Genomic DNA, 22074 nt, shown 5'->3' with positions numbered 1-22074 from the left:
AGAATGTACAATAGATGATTTAGTGGAAGCATCCTGTTTTTAAAAACTTATTTATGGTGTGATATTTGATAAGGAAATAAATCTGAAAATATCATCAATTTAGCATTGTATTGTAGCACTCTGTGGGCGCTCAAGGTTTATGTGTACCAATATGCAGGTAACTAATTTTGTTCGCCTATTTCACATCAACTTATGTAAAGGAACTGAAACCTATGGCCAGGGGAACTAAATAGGGGGAAATTGGAATAAATTATGGCCTAACCCTTACCTGGTACACATACTTCGTAAAGTACCAAACTTTCAACTCTTATTGAAGAAACACTTTGTAATTACCGTACTATATCAATAAAGAATATGTCTTTAATTTGGTGACATTTTTAAACTTATCTACTTTATTTCATCATTTACATGCACTAGCTAGGATCGTACCCCTAAAACATCACCCAGAAAATATAATTAAACCCCATCTAATTTGCCAGCACCTATGTATAACAGGTCAGGTCGTGACATCATAAGTAAACAAACATAAGTAATGAATAGGGCTGGGCATTTTCGAATACCTTGTGATTTCAGAATCAAATCGAATAATTTTTTCGAATCGAATCTCGAAAATAGATAATGGTATGCAACTTTTTTTTTATTGTAATTGGTCCTGTCAACACATGATGTACTGAAATCATAGAATACATCACTAAGACAGATTGCTTAGCGTTCACAAAGAATAACAAACACGTTTTATCAATAACTCACTACAGAAAATAGTCATATGTTGAAAAATATGACTTCAATGAAAAAAAAAAATTGGGGAATTCACCTCGACTATTAGCGGAAAGATAAAAACAAGATGGTGGGGATTCGAAATTTAGCTCTGAACCGATTCGAATAATTTGCTTCTCGATTCAAAATGCCCAGCCCTAGTAATGAATAAATTTACTAATGGTTGTTAAACTGAAAAGACTATACCCTAGAACAGGGCTACTCAACTGGCGGACCGCGGTCCGAATCCGGACCTTTCGGGTATTCGTTTCGCGCATAATTTTTTATTTTGGATCCTTAGCCCCACTTTTGAAGTTTCCTTTTATAAAATCACTTTTATGGATTTAAAAATATATATGATAAGAACTATAACGGCATAACAAACAATCTCGATTAGTTAAGAATCATTAGTCGGCCGAGGAATTGCTGGTTTGAGGATGCCGAAATATAATTTCTGTAAAGTCCTGACCCAAATATTTTTGAAATTTTGTATGCGGACCTTCGGTAAAAATAGTTGAGTAGCTCTACCCTAGTACACAGATTCTCTAAGTGCCCTATATGGAGCCTCCAAGCTCAGTAAGAGAAACGTAGCGGCCCCGCACACTATTCGTTTTCTTATCAAAATACAGAACCCAGCCCTAGAAAACCGTTTTTTAATCGAATGGTCAGTCTAGTCCTAGTTACAATCAGAAAAAGGCAGTGTCTCATTTTAACAAGAGAAATTCATATTCTGAACCGGGAAAAGTCTATTAAGTTAGCAGTGTTGAACTATAAATAACGCACCACAAGAAGACAACATCAGGCTGAACCGGTAATCACATTTAGCAAAATGAAAACATTTCAGGTAAAATTGCAATATTGACAAATCCTAACACAAATAAGTAAAAAATGCAAATTAAATTCGCCATTCTAGGCAGTTGATACAACTTTTGAAGTTGTGGGTTGAAGATTATTTACAAAATACCACAGTAATGGAAACTGGTATATACTTCATCATGTAGGAGAAATCTGAATCCAAGATGAAGGTACTAATTCGGGATGACCATATCCAGAAGTTTGGTATTTGGAATACATTCTGGAATAATGTAGGGTGTCCATAAAGTCTTAAAATGGAATTCATCGATACCATATATTGTTTTGACCCTCACAGATTAATAAATGAAGTAAAAATACTCGAACAATTACTGATTAAAAAACAACAAACCTGGTTAAAATATATTGAGAACTGTGACTTCATAACAAAATTGAAGTTGTACAGACTTTATGGACACTCCGTATTTTCGAAGATGAAATATATTTTGAATGGGTTATTAATGTTTAACAGAAAAACTTGGCATATTCAAGGAAGTTGACTTTTGTTGGAGAAAAGTTTACAATGGACTGACTAGTTTATACAATGGCTGTTCATGTTCAAAACAAGCCCCTGTACAAGAATATACTGGTCTTTATGTAGGGAGACACTATTAGATTAGTCCTGGAATCAACAATTTGGCTTATGGAATATACCTAATTCGAAATCTATTCTGCTTGTTATTGTCATCTATCGTAGTAATGCTTTTTAATAAGTGAGCTTTTCTATCCAAACCTATATGAATATGATCTGGAATTTTCAATGGAAATTTTGATATATTGAAGACAATAATGATTCTTATGCCATATTTTGAATATAATTCAGTTGTAACTGAGAAATAACTTTGAGACATGGTTATTGATGATTTGATAATAAATTGATAATTTTTCATGATGTTGAGTCATTGGAAAAATGAAGTAAAAGTGTTTTTCAAAATTTGAAATGAATGGTGCAAAGTTAGATTTTTCAAAGTTCATGAAATAGGACTACTTCTGCGTCAGCGTCATGTGATAAGACATTTTTAAAGTCTTGTTTTTATTTGAAAATTTGATGAATTCTAAAGCGGGACATTGCTGAACAGATAAGAGACTGATTCTCCGTTGTGCGTTCTTCGAATTGCTTCAGCAAGGATCGGTGAGATATCTATTGTCTTGATTTTATTTGCCTGCTTCATATGCTCTTCTTGTGGTATCGTGTTCGTGACAACAATAGCTTCAAACGATGCATTGTTGATTCTAGAGATTGCGGGCCCGCTGAAAATGCCATGCGTCAAAATCGCGTATACTTTTGTTGCTCCAGCCGCAAGAAGTTTGTCCGAAGCGTGGCATATTGTACCACACGTATCTGTCATGTCGTCGACCATAATTGCGACGCGATCCCGCACGTCACCAACTAAAACCATACGGTCGACCTCATTTGCCTTTTTACGTTCTTTGTGAATGAGCGCGAATTCAACGTTCAAACGGTCAGCGATTGAAGTGACTCTTTTCGCACCTCCTGCATCTGGCGACACGATAACAGAATTCTTCCATTCTACGATATTTTCCTTTATCCACTTTAACACAGCTGGTTCAGCATAGAGGTTATCGACAGGAATATCGAAAAATCCTTGAATCTGTGACGCATGAAGATCCATCGTTATTATATGGTCAGCTCCTGCAATAGAAAGCATGTTTGCAACAAGCTTTGCAGAAATGGGTGCACGACTTTTATCTTTCTTATCTTGCCTTGCATAAGGAAACAATGGTATTAAGGCAGTTACACGTGAAGCTGAAGCAATTTTACAAGCGTGTATCATAATTAAAAGTTCCATAAGATTGTCGTTTATCGCTCCGCAACCACTTTGAACAATGTAAACATCTTCTCCGCGGACGCTTTCACCAATTTCAACGCATGTTTCCTGGTTACTAAATTTTCTTGTGACAACTTTAGCAACTGGTAACCCAAGTCGGTCAGCAATTTTCCGAGCCAGATCAGTGTGGGATGAACCACTGAATACTTTTATATTAGGCATTTCGATTTAATCAAGTATTGAAAAATGCTTGAAAAAAAATTTGAATTTAGCAGTGTTTTACAATGAAATATGTATATCAAACAAAATCACAAGATATTATCATAGTGCAATATATTTTAAAACAAATATAAATCATGAAAAGAATTTAATCAATAGATATATTTGAAACACTGTAATAAGTCTAAGTTCATTTCAACCCCATAATTCGCATAATAGACGATAAAATAATTGATAAAAACAAAATTAATAAAACTGATTATAGAATCGGGAGAGCAAACAAAACCTCAAGTATGTTGAAAAATATGGCAGTGTAATGATTGATGATACAAATAAACTGAAAACCTTCCAAATTTATAATATATCCAGAGTGTTATCAAATACAATATAATTTTGTATTCATCTTTGCAGTATATATTAAAAATAAACTGAAGGCAATACAGTAGTTTCGTGATTTGATATATGAATAACTATAATATATTTTGATCATAAAAAATAGATTTCATGCAATACTCAAGCTTTACAATGTGCTGATATGTGTGATGGCTACCAATACTGCAATATAGAATTAGGTCAACCTATGTCTCATTCAGCAATATACCATCAATTTATAAAACAAGTCAGCTATTTTTTATAACTGGCTGCATGACCCACATACTGACATAGGACTAGGAAGAGCAATATAGTCTAGATATGAACCACATTTGCATTTAAATTTTTGCGTATTCTCTTCAGATTTCCACATTTGCATCTAATTTTTTGTGCATTTTCAGATATTTGATTCTTAGGTCAGTAGGTAATTTTATTATTAAGATTTTAAGAAAATTCATATATTTCTACTAAATATAGTTAATTAAAAAATCATTGTGAATCAATGTTCCATAAATCCATTCTTTTAACTTTTCTTTAAAATAAGAAACAAGAACAGCAGCTACCAAAAACGTCACCACCGTTTTCCATCTTGTCGAAACAGGCTGCAAAGTATTTTCATCCATTAGTTTATATCAAGAGTAATTCCAATTAAACCTTCATTTAACCCTGCACCACACAACTATAAGACGGCGGATAACCGTCATTTGTCCTATGTCAGTATGCGCGGCGGAGTGGCTCAACGGGCTAAGCGTTAGGAATACGCTCGCCACCGCACCTCTAATTACTCTGCATGGGTTCGCAGGTTCGAATCCCATGCAGGGATGGTTATGTGCGAGAGGATTGCTGGACTCCTCGCCGTCGTTGGGTGGTTCACGTAACCGCTGGTCGGTTACGGCTTCCTCCACCACCAAGTCCATGCTTCCGAAAACAAACGATACAGTAAAACTAATCCCATACCCGACTTGGAATGGTAACCGGACGAGAGGCCGTGGTTCGCCATATGGATAAGCCGTCTTATCGGCTTTCCTCTCCCCCGGGATAAATATGTAAATCCTATCCTATCCTATCCTATCCTAACCTCAAGAAATGCAAACAAAGTCGAGAGAGAGCAAACACTGGAACACGCGTGGTAATTCTGGAGATAGCTGGAGTCGAAAATGAATGCAAACTTTTACCGGTTTTAGCATTACTTCTATTTCTGTGCGATACATTTTCATTCAGATTTTGACATTCATGTTTTAATATTTAATATAATAAAAACTGTGTAATAAAATGTTAAATAGAGTTTTGGATAACGCTGCATTTTGACTTTATTTGGCCTTGCATTTGGTTAAATTGTATTTCTATGACTGATCCAGTTTATAATGATGATATACCATATTTTGGTGCGGTGCTTTTCAACTTTTGTGATTTGAATACTTCCTTCAAAGATTCTCAACACTTTCAGACCACCACTCTTGTATAAAAATATCTAATTTAGCATTTAATTAAGCGTTGTTTCGTAAAATATTGCAGATGTCAATTTTCACATTTTCGGTTTGATAGCACCATCTCGCGGAAGCACGAAATGTTTTTGAAACCAACTGATGCAACTGGTAGGTAACACGTGTATGGCAGCTGCTTTTTTAAACTTACCTTTGGGCCAAGCGTCATCGATTCCGAATTTCTGAACCTTCGGAAGTGAGCGCACGGAAGTTTTATGCCTGTTTGGTATAAAATATTGCACTCTAAGTGTAGAAATTATGTATGAGACATATTTATACGTTAAATGAGAATTTCGTAAGGATTTCATCAGCAGGCGGCAGGTGCAACCGAGTTGTTAAGTTGTGACAGGTGGTTCCTGTGTCCCATAGTACGGTATTTGTCAGACAGATATCTTCATAATAAATATAAGATGCGGCAAATGTATGCAAAGTTTTTATAGGGCTCAATTTCTGAATTGGGATCTGCTTGAAATGGGTTTAGATAATGTTAACATATTTGTCTCGTCGTACCGGTACATTTGTTATAATTTTTAAAATCTCAACCCGAAATAACTTGGGACTGCTGGTTTATTTGGTATATACAGATATCTATATTTCAATTTATATTTTATCCATATTTAATTGCTGATGCTATATCTGATTGATTTCTTACAGCATGGGTCAGGAGCATTGGTGACCTAACTCAGTAACTGGTCTTTCATAAGGCAGTAAGGACCTTCACTGCTTCAAGATTAATCATCAACCAATTATTGCTGTATTGTTAAATTATATTTTATTTTGTGTTGCTTCAAATGTATCATAGTGTGACATTGTTCAGTTGTTTGTAATAATAAAATTTTTCTTTTGAGATTGTTAAGCTGTTATACGGTTAACGTTTGAAGGCATAAACCTTCATTCAGACTAGAGGTTTTTTATTCACATATCATATTCATATAAAGATATGAAACTTTTGTTATTGCAGTATTGGTTCAAATTCAATAATTTATATTTCTGTATTTACAAATTTTATAACATAGACACTTGTCTATTTTTCAAGGAAAATGTTGAAAATAACAACAGATAAAGAGAATCCGCCTGTAGGTAGGTTGTATAAAATGTCGAATTGGAAAATAAATTATTTTTTTGTATAGGGTGTTCATGAAGTCTTAAAATTGCAAAGGATATTTATCGTTACCATATATTGTTTTGAATTTCACAGATGTATTAAATGAAATAAAAATACTTAAACAATTATTAATAAAAAAACAACAAATGTGTTCACGATATATTTAGAACTGACTAAAATTGAAATTGTAAAGAGACTTTATGGACATCCTGCATATTCCATTGTAAATCATCCTTGTAACATTTTACTGATCTTTCTCCATTTTTTTTCCAGTTTTGTTCCTGTTATCAGAGCTTGCGGAAAATGTCAAAATTGAGTTTATTTCGGGCAAAGAAACATCCCACAACATATCAAAGTATTTTTTTGTTTGTTAAATTCATCAATCATATGAAAATATTGTTCTACCAATCACTGTTATATTATTTTTCATTTTGTTTCAACAATTATTGCAAGCGTATAGAGGAAAATAGTTGGTCCAAGGAATTTAGAATGTTTACGTATTCGAGTATTGACTACCTGTGTCCCGAAAACTCAAGAATGTATATTCAGAATTTAATTTGATATAATTAATTGATTTTTAAATTTTCACCTCTCAAATTAAAATTGAAATCTTATAATGTGAATTTCCATCTTAGCGCTCTTCTTTTTCAGTATTGTTGCAACTTAGCATACACTTGATCCTCCATCCCTATTTTTGGTAGGAATCCTCCTTTTTTTGGGCTCAGGAGCTCTCTTTTTACCTGCCATGAATTTGGCAACGCCTGTCTTACAGGTTAACGAAATTTATTTATTCTTAGTGACATCAAGCTGACTGGTGATGCCTCAATTTCTCGTTATGTTGCTCGATTAACGAAGAATTCATCAACATCCTTATATGGTCATTCAGTTCTTGATGCTACAGAAATAGACCACTGGGTGTCATTTGCGAGCGTTCATCTCAACGGATCAAAGAATCTCAAGAATATTCTCACTCATTTGGAATCTGCTCTTGCTTTGAGGACTTTCCTTGTTGGAGACTCAATCTCACTGGCAGATCTCGCTGTTTGGGGACATCTGAGAAGTATGTGTGCTACATATTTTAATTTTTTATTAAATATATGCTCTTAGCAAGGCCATGTACAAGTAGCCACTCTGCTATGGATGGCTACATGATTGCGTGTCAGATTTTGTAATCATGACTTTTACCAAGCATGGTGTATTTTGATGAATTGGCGTGAAAAATGGTCCGACCTGCAACCCCCAACCCCCCTGAATATGCCGCTGTCCTGTTTATTTCCAGTTCGACATATTTCTAACCTCTCCCACCTGCTACATTCATGAATTAAAGTTGACTTTTTCATTCTTCTAGTGAGCAAAGAATGGTCAAAATTGTCTCAAAATAAGAACAACAACAAGGCTTTCCAAAACATAAATCGATGGTTTAATTTCTTAACTTCAAAGCCAAAATTCAAGGCTGTCAGTGGGAAACTTCCTTCACAGAATGAGGTGAGTTTCAATATTTTTAATTTTAGCTGGTTGGAATATAAAGTATTGTACTTTCTTAAGCTTGGCTATTACATTTCTAAATTGGATTTCAATCAGCATTTGTTGTATTTAGCGTCTTGTATCAGATGATCGCATAATAACGAGTTTCTCACACAAAAAAACTCTTATCCATGTTCTCGGGACATGTCGTGTAGAATACTTGTGAGAATTCGCAGAACTATAGTTCACTGACAAAATACTGATGTTTAAGGCATAAATACCCACATGTTGAGGAAAACAATCATCACTTTTAACTAGATTAAACTTTTCGAGAATGCGCAATCGCCTCCTGTCATCCCCTTGCGTCCCATGCCTTATCGCTTTTGTACACTCACAGTATCGCCCACAACCACCTACCTATTTGACCTTCTAAATTCTTGGTGTCCCACGAGCCGAGATAAAAAGCGTATTTGTTCCGGGGCAAAAAAAGTTTGATAAACGTTGTTCTAAATGATCGAATTACAATATATACTTGATTTTGTTACTTTCAAGGTTTCATCAACCAAGCAAACTAAAGATGAAGGCAAATTCATTGACTTACCAGGAGCTGAGATAGGCAAGGTTGTTGTCAGATTTCCTCCGGAAGCAAGCGGCTATCTTCATGTTGGCCATGCTAAGGCTGCTCTGCTGAACCAACATTATCAGGTAAAGTTATTTATAGTGAAATTACGATTGAACTTGCTGCATATCACATCTTTAGTGGGAGCTGACCATCCTTGGTGGGAGCTAACCTTGATGACCATATGGTCGAATCGCTTCTTCCTGTCCATACCAAAAAAAGTTATTGCTGCTGTCATTCTATTGATTACTGTATTTTTTGGTTGACAAAATATTGAATATCTCTTTCTCATGTTCCCTACTTCACTGACCTGTATGCTTCAACAAGATGAACTACCTATCTCGGGGTGTAATAAATCAGTAGACAATGCTGGAGGCCTGGAGTTGAAATATTACTGTACTTTCATTATAAATCATTTTCTGGCATATTTGCTGTTTCTTGTACTGAGCATTGTTCATTGCAACTGTCAGAGGCGAGCCAAGGAGGCAGGGTTGTGGGTTAGAATAACACTGATGTATTCAGGATGGGATAATTCATTTCCTTCCCTCCAGGATAAATATGAAAAATCCTACTTCACCAGTCTGTGTAACTTTTTATTTTTTATTATTTTCAGCTTGCATTCAAAGGAAAACTGATCATGAGATTTGATGACACAAATCCAGCAAAAGAAAAAGAAGATTTTGAGAAGGTCTGGCGTAGTATTTGAATAATTATTTGGAATTATGTACCTAATATATCTAGAGTTTTTGAAGATTAGTATAATCTAGAGCAGATATGGCGATCCACTGAACAAAGTGACCAACCGTGTTCTTTCGGTGACCTGCCAAGTCACAAATTAATATAAAAACAGCACTAATTCAGCTTTAATTTAATGTAACAAAAAGTGAACCACTAAGGAGGATCAAAGCTACGCAATACCAGACAAGGATTATGCAGCAATCAAGGATTCCTTTCCTTTCCGGCAATATGAATATAATTTTTGACCTATTTATTGAAGAGGGTCCGCCATCCCTTATGTAAAACAATACTACATTGTAATGAAATTAACAGAAGAGCAAAATTATCGGGATTTTTATTTCCAAAAAATAGTTATTGCCCCATGTTTAAGACTTGCCTTAAAATGATCAAATCTGTTTGTGATCTGGCTATATTATACTTTAGCCGCGTTATAATAGTTTATGCCAACAAAAGCACGTAATGTACAACTTTTCCGTGTCCTAGTTTAATATAAATAAAGTTCGGTAACCTCTATTTTGAGTTATTTTTTAGACTTTTCTGAATATCAACACTTCATATCAGACTTACTGTAAATCCTTATTAAAATGCGTTGATTATTAACATGATGAAGCTTTTATTATGTATTACACCTGTTAATAATAATGATTTTCTCAAATCAAAAGTATAATTTTATAATAGATTTAACTGCTTTCCAGGTTATATTGGATGATGTAAAAATGCTTGATATCAAACCGGACATTTTCACATTCACGTCGGATAGTTTTGAAAAAATCAAGTCGTACGCGGAACAACTTATTAAATCAGGGGATGCTTATGTGGATGACACTGACGTTGATACAATGAGAGCTGAAAGAGAATCAAGAACTGAATCTAAACATAGAAGTAACAGTAAGTAAAGAATAAAAATGATCTTTATTAATGGCTTCGGGTTACAAACCCTTAACTTCTTTTATATCTGATCAAGAGCATAGCCACGAACAGGATCTGAAATTTCCAATTGCTAAGTTAGTGCGGACATAGAGCGGGAAAACGTAGGTTTTGAAGATTGCTATTGACAGAATTTTTTTTTGTATGTGGGGGGGGGACCCCCTAACCTCTTGGACTCTCCCTTGATCATCACCTGTAACCCTCGGACGATGCTTGATAACCTTTAATGTTCCACACTAGATAGCGTGAATAAAATGTGTGAAACGTAACTCTATATATACCGTTATGATAGATAGCGAAAAGCACTTCATTTCCTCTAGGTGTCGCTAAAAATCAACAAATGTGGGAGGAAATGGTCCGAGGTACTGATTCTGGAAAATTATGCGTACTGCGTGCAAAGATGAATATGGACTCTGATAATGGATGCATGAGAGATCCGACCATATACAGATGTAAACCAGAAAAACATCCGAAAACTGGAAACAAGTACAAGTAAGATCGTCATGTGGGTCGGTGTGGGATTTGTTGTTTCACATTTTTTTTATTGATATTGGAGTTCGACTCATATTTCCAAACATCGCGGAGCTGAGAGTTTGAGGCAGAGGTGAAGCTTTCATGAAACTTATTCCCTTTTTGAATTTTGTGTAAAGATATCTAGCTTTATGATGCAAGAGATTCAATGACCCTTTGAACTAAATACAAAGATATACATTTTATTCATATTCTCAATCAGGTTTTTTAAGTTTCACTCGTTTGGGCTGAATCCCACGATATGCCCAAATTTAAAGTCTGTAGTAAAGATATTTGTGATTGTTTGTCATGCCTATAACTTATTCTGTCTACGTTTTCAGTGTCTACCCCACGTATGACTTTGCATGTCCTATTGTGGACAGTTTGGAAGGAGTTACTCATGCGTTACGTACGACAGAATATCACGACAGAGATGATCAATTTTACTGGTTTATTGATAAATTGGGAATTAGGAAACCTTATATCTGGGAATACAGGTATTTTGATCAATTTTTGGAGATATTGATGAAATATAGGGAATTTATCGATACCATGTATTGTTTTGGCCCTCACAGATGTATTAAATGAATAAAAATACTTAAACAATTACTGATTAAAAAACAATAAACCTGGTTAATAAGATATATTGAGAACTGACAATTTTTGACACAAAATGTTCTTTGGAAAAATATTAAATTCCCAAAAATATGGCATTTCGAGAAATTCTTTCATAATCAGTTTGGCTTTGAAGTATTATACTCAACTGTGTTGGCATAGAATTTTCTCGTTATAGGCCTTTACAATCCAATAATTAAAACAGTAGCGACTGTTGAGGCAAAAAGCTTCAGGGATTTGTTGTTTGTGATATTTGTTCTCCGTACACGAATCCCTGGAGAGCTACCATATCATAGTATAATAGCTCATTGAATCTTTTGTCTGATTCCTATTATATATTAAAACCCTAATTATAACTGATGAGAAGCATTAGTTCTATGGTTCCCAAACAGTAGGACGGTGTAGTCAATTATTTTTTTGGGGGGGGGGGCATGAAGCTATTTAAAAATATAATTATTTGTTAGATGCCCGCCTAATTTTGGATATTTACATTTCTTTATTGTTTATATTCTTTACTATCTGTTATATGTAGCTTATTGTTAGCTAGTTGTTTTTGAAATGGGTCACGAGACCTGACAAGTTCTAAAAAAGCGGCATGGCTAAAAAAGTTTGAGAACCACTGCATTAGTTAGACCAGGGGTTCTCAACCATTTTTCTGTCAAGTACCCCCCGAGTCACGAAGCAAGCAACGCGAACCCCCTTAATCAGGCATCGAACAAAGTTGTGATATATTGAATAACAATTTGTTGCAACAACAATTTATTGACCATATGTAACTAAATTAAATCTTCGTGTTGATAATATTGCCCTTGTCGTTTGCCTAACTAATGAATTCTCAAAATCGTTCCAAGTTTTAATAAGCAAAATCACTTTCTCCAATGCTCGTTGCACGCTGTCTTAAGAGATTTCAGTTTGCCTGCAAAGCCGTGAATTCCACATTGTTGCGTCACAATCACAATAACGCAAGATCAGTGAAAATCTACGTTTCAATTGACATGCTTTTTCCTCTGGTAGTAATAAAGGATAATAAAAACAACAACACACAAAAACTCGACTGCCTTCCAAGTACCCCTGGAAATCTTCTCGTGAACCCCTGGGGGTTCGCGAACCCCAGGTTGAGAACCCCTGAGTTAGACCATTGGGCTTACATTGCCTTCTGGGTTAATAAACATGTTTCATGCGAACCCAGTCCAGCGACCTCACATGGTGTGTCATAGCTCCTTTTATCATTTTCCTCTTACACTTCAGTCGATTGAATCTTCAAAACACCGTTCTCAGTAAAAGGAAATTGACGTACATTGTGGATAATGGATATGTGGACGGATGGTGAGCAAATATGTATATAAAAATATAGATAGTCAGTTAGAAACAATATATGTCTGCCTTTTTATTGTTTAGATGCAATTCATGGTTATTATGTACAAGATTTGAATTCTACCTGGGCTGTGGGTATACCTAGTAGTTTGTAGCAAATATCTTTTTGTTATAGGCATATAATTCAACATGACTCTGACTTCAAAATTAGGGTTCGTAACATTTTTGCCTCTGTATTGAAATCAAATTTTATAATTTAAAAAACTTTGTCTTTTTGCAAGTTTTCTTCTACTGTCTGTTGAAAATGCTTACATTGCTTAGTCAATTTATTTTGCTTGTTGAGTTTCCGCTAGACATTTTAACCGACATCCCCACTATGAAGATTCAGAATCTTCATTTTAGTCCCAACTCTCGACAGTATGCTAAATATGAATCTGACCAAAATATCAATAAAAACATGCTTTAGTCACCACAACCCCCCGTTTTTCAACATTCATTTTGTATCGAGTTTAGTTTCTCTAATCAGACATTTTCTTCCTATTCCAAGGGATGACCCTCGATTCCCAACAGTTCGTGGCGTTCTAAGAAGAGGAATGACTGTAGAAGGATTAAAAGCTTTCATAGTTGCTCAAGGGTCTTCCAAATCTGTTGTTACAATGGAATGGGACAAGATATGGTCTTTCAATAAAAAGGTAAAACTTGTAGTATTTTGAAGTTGCAAGCTACTGGAATGCACAAGTTAGAGATCTTATTAGAACTTTGTCATCTAGCTATGATACAAAAATTTGGGCGCTCCAGAAGTGTGTGTACCAATATGGAGGTAACTAATTTTGTTCGCCTTATTTACATTAAGTTGTGTAAAGGGACTGAAACCTATGGGCAGGTGGGATATTCACTTGGCTAACACAGACAGTCACCGAACTCGTGATAGAACTAAAATAAGGAAAATCGGAATAAAAGTATGGCCTAACCTCAACCTTAACCTACGGGAGTACGCCTACTATATTCTGTGCTGCATTTTGGCAATGATTTTAAGGAAATCAATGGCTTTTTGACTTATTCATTTTGACAAACTGATTGGAAATATTTAATTTCAGTGCCGGCTATTCTATCGATCTGCCAACCTTATAAAGTGGTAATACATTACTTGTCTAAGCCGGAAATACAAAACATTTTACCTATGCAATTGGAACACAATTTTTGATTCCTATTTGTTAGAGCTTTATATTCCGGCCCTGTTTATACTTTATTTTTGGATAATTTTCAAAACCTATATACGTTTTCTTTAGGTCATTGACCCTATTGCACCACGGTTCACTGCACTCGTGAAAGACACTGTTGTAGTTGTCAATATTTCTGATGCGAAAGAAGTTAAAGCAGAAGCTGCAAAACATCCTAAGGTAAGACGATTTGCAATAAAACAAGGAAATATATCGCTGCGTTTCGTAACATTTCCTGATATAATTTATTGTTAGATTTCCTTATAGGTGACACTGTTCGATAATGGTTCATTGCATCTTCCCTCACACTGAAATGCATTTTTTTTATTTTTCCTAATTTTGTATGTAAAATAGGTATTTTTGGCATGTGTAAAATAAACTAATGAATTACCATGATATTGTGGACTCAGTTTGGTACTAGACACATAGTTATAACGGGAGTGTGATGTGAAAGGGGGTGATGAGCAAAAGCCTTCATTAGTTACCATTGGCAGCATTTGCGATGGTGACATTAATAATATAATAATGACATAGATAAATTAAACTTCGATTTGTTCAATTCTTTGACTATAATGCATTTATTTTTTTATACCTTCATTTTTTGGCTTTTTATCATTGTGAGAAAAAAATAACTGATGGTAACCCTTAAAAAACAAAGCTAAGTATCTTTAAGCCGTGGAGTGTTGATGTTTAATGACTGACCGCTGTTCTAAATCTATTTTTCATAGCTCAATAAATGAGCCATTCTGCTGAGTGTTAGGAACATGGCTGGTAGTTTTAGTGAGTGATTACTCGTCAGTCATAAGCTGTTTTATGACCTTTGCCCTCTCTGGGACTGGTATGTAAATGGACATGAGTATTGATAGTTTGAGGACCACCGTTCTAAATATTTTCACCATTATGTTCTGGTTTCAGAACCCAGACATTGGTAAGAAGATAGTCTGGTATGGACCGCAAGTTTTGGTTGAAAGAGAGGATGCCGATGCATTTGAGGAGGGAACTGACGTTACTTTTATTAACTGGGGAAACATAAGAATTCAGAAGATCCATAGAGACCAAAAAACTAATCAGGTTGGTATTATTCTGTTTCTGGTTTGCACAAAACACCTGTTTTGGAAGGGCATTGTCTACCCTGATAAAATGAGGTAGAGACTATGTTATTAGGCCTACATTTGACAATGTAATACGAAAAATTCAGGTTTCTATTACCTATCCAAAATAGTAAACAAATGGAAAGAGTTTGCGCACAATGAACTAAGTTTCTGTGCATGATACCATATTTTGGGCATTTTTTATGCTGGGAAAGACTCAGATATTTTCAATTTTATGCATTCAATATATACTCAATTTTAGCCAGTATTATTTATTAAGAAGTACATGCACACCCCGATTGTTGGAACACTAGAAAATTTATCATTTTTATTATTTTCATTCTCAGGTGACCAGTATTGATGCCAAGCTTAATCTCGAGAACCGCGATTACAGAAAAACTCAGAAAGTTACATGGTTGACTGACTCTGATGCTGCAGCTCCCATCCCTGTTACTTGTGTACATTTTGAACATATTATTTCGAAACCTGTTCTGGGCAAAGATGATGATTTCAAGAACTTTCTGAACACGGATTCAAAGGTGAGTGGCACTCCAGAAGTATGGGTACCAATATATGGGGGTAACTAATTCTGTTCGCCTACTTTAAATCTAGTTTTAGTTGTGTAAAGGGATTGAAACCTATGGGTATGGGGTATATTCACTTGGCCAACATAGACAGTCCCTGAACTCGTAATAGAACTAAAAAAAGGAAAATCTGAATGAAATTATGGCCTAACCCTAACCTGGTACACATACTACAGGAGTTCCAGGAAAGATTTCTTTTATGATGAGAGAGTTTCACTCGGAACAAATATCTCGACAATTACCTTTGTACTCAAAGCAAGTCTCTTAGCATGGACAGGATATGATTTACAAATTCATCCAAAGGGAGAGTAAAGTCGATGAGACGGCTTGATAGTATGGTGAACCACTGTCACTTGTCTGGTTACTAGTCCATGTCGGGTATAAGATCAGTTGCCAATTATTTGTTTTCAGAAGCATGTACTTGAAAGAGTACAGTTTTACTCTAGTTGTATGAAATATAATATAATAAAAGAAAAACCAACTTTACAGGCCAACAGGAAAACTTCATCTTCGTTCCTTATTATATAAAATGGCAGCATGGCATTTTTTACTCTTACTAAAATCTAGATCTCATTTGCAGAAAGAAATTCCCATGCTTGGAGACCCATCTTTAGCCGACCTCAAGGAAGGCGACATCATACAGCTGCAAAGGAAAGGATTCTATAGATGTGACGTGGCTTATGTATCACCAAGGTGCTTATTAAATGTGTTTTTGAATTTTCAAATTTTGTACATCATTGTTTTTCTCAGTGTGGGTTCAGAATAGACTGGGCCAAAATGAATCAGATCATCTACCACATTTGGAATTAGTTATATTCGATCGATATAGTACCTTCTTGATTTTAAGAATAATCCAGAAGTTTCCTGTGAAAATTTTATGTTTAGATCAACACACTATCAATGAAGTAATCGTTGTTAAAGATTCTGATTTTAAATCCCATGTCATTAACTATGCCTAGGGTGTATTAAATTGGCAATACCAAACTAGAAACATGTTTCTTTCCTTCAAAAAAAATTACCATTACATAAATGTGCCTTTTTTGCTTATGTAAATTTTAATAACGTTTCAATAGTAACATTTCGATCATTCAAAAGTGAAATTTGGTATCTATAAGTGTATATAACTATATTTCCAAACTACTTGAATACTCAACTTCAAGTGCTCTTTGAGGCGAGAAAGGGACTGTTATTGGACACGTTTAGTGGCCATAACGATCGTTTCAAAATTTTGTTGTTATTGTTATTTGTCTTCGTCTCCATTTTTAAAAAATCGCTTTGCTCTTCGAATACTGGACCAATTGCTTTGATATTTTCAGTGGTTAAAGATAAAATTTTTCTCCAGAAGGCTATTACTTTTTTTTTCCGCTATGACGTCATCAAAATTATTGCCACTGGGTGGCGCTACGTGTCCATATATTTGAGCTTAGCTCTCTTGTATTATATCGTATCGTTAAACTTTCACTGCAGTTTCTATATATCTGCCAAGCACTTATCATGTCAGTACCTAATGTGTTAGCTTATTTGTATACAGGTGTTTGAAAAAGTACAATTTATGATAGAGTAGCAACCAGACTGTCTTTCTTTGCTTTATATGCTTTTATAAAGTTGGGTGTGAAATAACATTTTAATAGAACAATCACGATAAATATTTTGTTTCCAGTATTCACACGTCAGTATCGGCACCATGTGTATTATTCCACATACCGGATGGACACACAAAAGAAATGCCGACGTCCGGTGTCAAAGATGCCAAGAAATCTAAAGCCACAGGAGGTTCTTCATCTAGCAGTGGGAAAGGCTCAAAAAAACAACAAGGTTGGTTGTTAAATGCTTGCTAGTAGAGTATGTTGGCCTAGTGCAGAGCTACTCAACTGGCGGATCGTAGTCCGAATCCGGATCTTCCGAGTATTTGTGCATTCTTTATTTCGGATCATTGGTCCTACTTTGGATACGCGAAGGTTTCTATTTATGTTCTGTATGACTTCTATATTTTTAAAGGTTAATTTATAATTTGCTCATATTTGCAACTGGCAATATATTAAAAGAACTGTACTGCCAAGGATGTCGAAATATAGTTTCTGTAAAGACCGAACCCAAGTAATCTTGAAGTTTTGTTCACAGATCTTTTGTAAAAATAGTTGAGATTGTGATTTCCAGTTAGAGGGTCCATAGTTAGATTTTAAGGGATTTGTGAGCTTCATTAGAGTAAAAATAAATAGTAAAAGCGGTATCTTTAAAAGTATTCTTCACCAGGGTAGCGGGGACTGAGTCTCAAGTGGAGTTTGGGGCATGTTTTCACTTGAGTCGTGTTCATATTTCAGCAAGATATTATTTTTATTGTAAAATTCGTTTTCATTAGAAAATTGAATTAGCTGATTTAACGGGATTTATGTCAAATTCCAAATTTGGATTCTATATCAAATCTAGTCACAAGACGGGGCTCCCGAAGTATGCAAACCAAGATGGCGGACATCGGAATGTAATATGTGTACTAGGTTAGGGTTAGGCCATAATTTTAGGTATAAATACTACGGGAGGCTCTTGGCTAGTCTTCGAACTAAAATAAGGAAAATTGGAAAAAAATTATCGTCTAACCCTAACCTGTTACCCATGTTACGTTCCGATGTCCGCCATCTTGGTTCGCATACTTCAGGAGCACCCACAAGACAATACGATACAATATAGACTTCAATTTAAAATTGTATTTTAATGTTTGATTCATTTATACAATCCTAATACTATAACAAGTAACAACGAAGACATTTCAAATATTTGCTTTCTTGCAGCAAAGCAAGATCCATCGTCAGGAGACAGTGCTGCGTCTTCTGATTCTCCTGAAGCTCAGAAACTATACGAGGAAGTTACGAAGCAAGGATCTGTTGTCAGAGATTTAAAAACAAAGAAAGCTGAAAAGGTAGGAAAAGAATTTATTCAAGAGTCTTGCTATTCACTAACAAAAAAATTTAGGGGCTGTAATATTATTTCTACCCTTGATTTAAATACCAGAGTGTGGAATTTTATTCAAAATAAAAAATAGATATTGCAGAGTGCTGTGTTTACTTCATGATCCATGAAGACAGCGCTCCAATATGGAGGTAACTAATTTTGTTCGCCTATTTTACATCAAGTTGTGTAAAGGGACTTGAACTTTTGGGCCGCGAATTCGTAATAGAACTAAAATAAGGAAAATCGGAATTATATTACGGGAGTACCATAAAAACAGATACCTTGTATGCACTAGGGGTGGGCCAGAGCAAGATATGAAAGGTCATTCAAGCACTGGATTAAATTAATAAAAAAAGAAAATATCACTACAGAGGCCAACAAACTATATAATTATGCTATCAATAAATTTACTTTGTGTTTCAAAAATTTAATTACGATACCTAATGAACACCCTGCATTATTCACATTTCACTCCATGAACTAGCGATAATATCCAACAGCCCCAACTCATTTTTATAGTTCATAAAAGGTGCAGAATTTATGGCCAAAGAAAGGACAGATAAGACCTCTATAATACATATTATAAATGATACATAGAATCTTGCTCGCTACAATTCCAAATTTATCATAAAGTCAGTTCTCAATATATATCTTAATTTACCAGGTTTACCTAGGTAAGGCATGTCAGAGCGAAAGACAGTAATTTCGAATGAGCCAAGAAAGAGCGGTGCGGGGCCGGTCGGAGCGCACCCTTTTCTCGGTGGCTGGCGGGCGAGAGAGTGCTGCGTCGCCGGCATCGGCGTCGAAAGAAGCCGAGCCGAAAAAAGTTAAAGTACAAACGTGCAAGCATACTAGCCTAACCCTAGGTAAGGCATGTCAGAGCGAAAGACAGTAATTTCGAATGAGCCAAGAAAGAGCGGTGCGGGGCCGGTCGGAGCGCCCCCTTTTCTCGGTGGCTGGCGGGCGAGAGAGTGCTGCGTCGCCGGCATCGGCGTCGAAAGAAGCCGATCCGAAAAAAGGCATAATAGTAACACACGTGTCACACTGGTACAGTAAACACATGAGTTTGATAAGTTTATTGACAATTCCCATTTTAGAACATTTTCTATAGTTAAGTTATAGCTCATGTTATAACACCTTATCAATAAGTCGAACAAAGAATGGCAATGTATTTTAAAATGGTCCAAATGGATATTTTCTTTTGTATTTTGTAGAGAGAATTGCTGGTTGAGGTTTATTGAATTTTTTTTTCTTCAGCAGTTTCTATTTAAAAATTCATTTATTTTTCAAATTACCGGTATATAGGATTGAATAGTTGCTTATAAATGAGGCATAGAATATTGCAAGATGGTTTAACATTATTTATCAAAAAGTGAGAGATGATGTGTTGGTATTTATTGGACACAAAGCGGATATATTGTTATTATATTGTTGTACTTTTATTCTTTTTTCCTCGTGTATTAATTTATTTGTCCATAGAGTTAATTTATTAAAATTAAAATTACATTTCAGAGTTGGTAGAGTGTAATTAGGATTGCTATTTGATCTTTCCAATCCCAATACTTATAAAATGCAAGCGCATATTTATGTTATTGGGTACTTGTACCAGGTTAGGGTTAGGCCTTAATTTTATTCTGATTTTCCCTATTTTAGTTCTGTTACAAGTTTGGGGACTGTCTGTGTTAGCCAAGTGAATATACCCCCTAGGTTACCCATAGGTCACAGTCCCTTTACACAACTTGATGTAAAGTAGGCGAACAAAATTAGTTACTTCCGGCGCGGCGGTGTGGCTCAACGGGCTAAGCGTTAGGAATACGCTCGCCACCGCACCTCTAATTACTCTGCGTGGGTTCGCAGGTTCGAATCCCATGCAGGAATGGTTATGTGCGAGAGGATTGCTGGACTCCTCGCCGTCGTTGGGTGGTTCACGTAACCGCTGGTCGGTTACGGCTTCCTCCACCACCAAGTCCATGCTTCCGAAAACAAACAATACAGTAAAACTAATCCCATACCCGACTTGGAATGGTAACCGGACGAGAGGCCGTGGTTCGCCATATGGATAAGCCGTCATATCGGCTTTCCTCTCCCCCGGGATAAATATGTAAATCCTATCCTATCCTATATTGGTACACACACTTCTGGAGTCCCATGTTATTTACTAGAGTGATGTAATGATGTGCAATGTAGCGTGACAAGAGATCTATTTTTATGAATGAAGTCATTTTACTCGGTTGAGTCTGTTTTTGTAGAAAATTTCTGAATAACTAAACCTTTTAAAACTGTTATCTTATAATTGTATAGCCATTGCTGTAAATATTTAAATTATGTTGAGAATGATGTAATCCTAATGCAAGAATGAAAAATTGTTACTTTAGTATTTCATAAATACTTGAGATATAAAGAGTTTGGTTTCAAAAGTTTTCATAAAGTTTAATTGAAAATGATGCAAGCTTCGAAAAATAAACAATTATTCACATATTGATGGTCACTTGGTCATTCAAGTTAATACTTATATAAGATTTCTGATGTTTGTCTTATTTTTAGAAAAATTCTGATGCAATGATGTTCTACATTTGTTATTATCAGTGTTTGTACCTTGTTGTTGTAATTCAAATCTGCCATGATGCAATACTTAAGTTTCACTGGGGGTTGTATCTGTGATGGGTTTATGTTGCAGTGTCCTATATTTTTGTATAAAAGTACTATAATTGTTTGAGATTGTAGTCAGATCAGAATAGTATTTCGCTAAATAGGAGACTTGAATGGATAGATCCATCAGTATTAAAAGTGAATTACAATACTTGCCTTTAGATTATGTGTATACCTTTCTTTAGGTGACCGTACATTTGAACCCATGTACATTTGAACCCATGTGTATATCCGCTGGTTCAATCTATATGCGGGTGCTAAAACCCATGGGTTATGGTTAGTATGGGTTCAAATATCCGCAAAACAAAAAAATTTCCATAGGTTCAATAGTATTCAGGTTCAAATGTAATGGATGGAACCCTTTCGTTATATTAGATCAGAAATTTTTTTTTAGTATCAGCGCTACTATAAAAGTATAATTGTTTGAGAATGTAGTCAGAATATTAGAAATCTTTATACTTAGCTCCATCGACAGCGAGATTGAATTGTAATGTTCCCAAACCTCTAGAAATTACGAATGACTTTAGTTTTTGTAGAAAATCAAAAAAACATCACCAGTATTAGTTTTACTGGAAAAGTATAATCATTGAGGATGTAGTGTTGCATTAGATATCATAAGATCAGTGTTTGTGCTACTATAGCCAATTACATAAGTGCAGTCCGAGGTCTAACAATACTGTAGTATTTAATCAATTGTTGCATTATTTAAGTCATTCGTATAATATGGACATGTTTCCAGCTAAATTAAATATATAGGAACAAGTGGTTTCCATTGGGAATGGGAAATGCAGCAGTAGACTTCACCCTATTGTACGGTAT

At 35.3% G+C, this 22074-nt stretch overlaps 3 protein-coding genes across 3 annotated transcripts in view; 2 read left to right on the top strand and 1 right to left on the bottom strand.

Moving 5' to 3' along the window:
• Window positions 1-22074, top strand: part of LOC120325511 (translocation protein SEC63 homolog) — a 97820-nt gene that overhangs the window by 8407 nt on the left and 67339 nt on the right. The gene's annotated exons all lie outside the window — the stretch shown is intronic.
• LOC120346700 (ribose-phosphate pyrophosphokinase 1) lies at window positions 1394-3683 on the bottom strand. The gene has a single exon (XM_039416511.2). The coding sequence runs from the start codon at window positions 3618-3620 to the stop codon at window positions 2664-2666; it is 957 nt and encodes a 318-aa protein (XP_039272445.1). The 5' UTR covers window positions 3621-3683; the 3' UTR covers window positions 1394-2663.
• Window positions 6433-22074, top strand: part of LOC120343181 (bifunctional glutamate/proline--tRNA ligase-like) — a 29075-nt gene continuing 13433 nt past the window's right edge. Inside the window, exons 1-17 of the mRNA XM_078116628.1 lie at window positions 6433-6553; window positions 6852-6933; window positions 7376-7638; window positions 7927-8063; window positions 8595-8747; window positions 9275-9349; window positions 10095-10287; window positions 10647-10818; window positions 11178-11333; window positions 12700-12777; window positions 13313-13457; window positions 14055-14165; window positions 14901-15056; window positions 15424-15615; window positions 16241-16353; window positions 17321-17475; window positions 18447-18574. Coding sequence (XP_077972754.1) covers window positions 6514-6553; window positions 6852-6933; window positions 7376-7638; window positions 7927-8063; window positions 8595-8747; window positions 9275-9349; window positions 10095-10287; window positions 10647-10818; window positions 11178-11333; window positions 12700-12777; window positions 13313-13457; window positions 14055-14165; window positions 14901-15056; window positions 15424-15615; window positions 16241-16353; window positions 17321-17475; window positions 18447-18574 — 2349 coding nt within the window. The 5' untranslated portion in view covers window positions 6433-6513. The remainder of the gene's footprint in view (window positions 6554-6851; window positions 6934-7375; window positions 7639-7926; window positions 8064-8594; window positions 8748-9274; window positions 9350-10094; window positions 10288-10646; window positions 10819-11177; window positions 11334-12699; window positions 12778-13312; window positions 13458-14054; window positions 14166-14900; window positions 15057-15423; window positions 15616-16240; window positions 16354-17320; window positions 17476-18446; window positions 18575-22074) is intronic.

The sequence above is a fragment of the Styela clava genome, chromosome 1 (genome assembly GCF_964204865.1).
Source record: "Styela clava chromosome 1, kaStyClav1.hap1.2, whole genome shotgun sequence".
NCBI lineage: Eukaryota > Metazoa > Chordata > Ascidiacea > Stolidobranchia > Styelidae > Styela > Styela clava.
The sequence above is the reverse complement of the archived record's forward strand: the minus strand, read 5'-3'. Positions and strand labels throughout refer to the sequence as shown.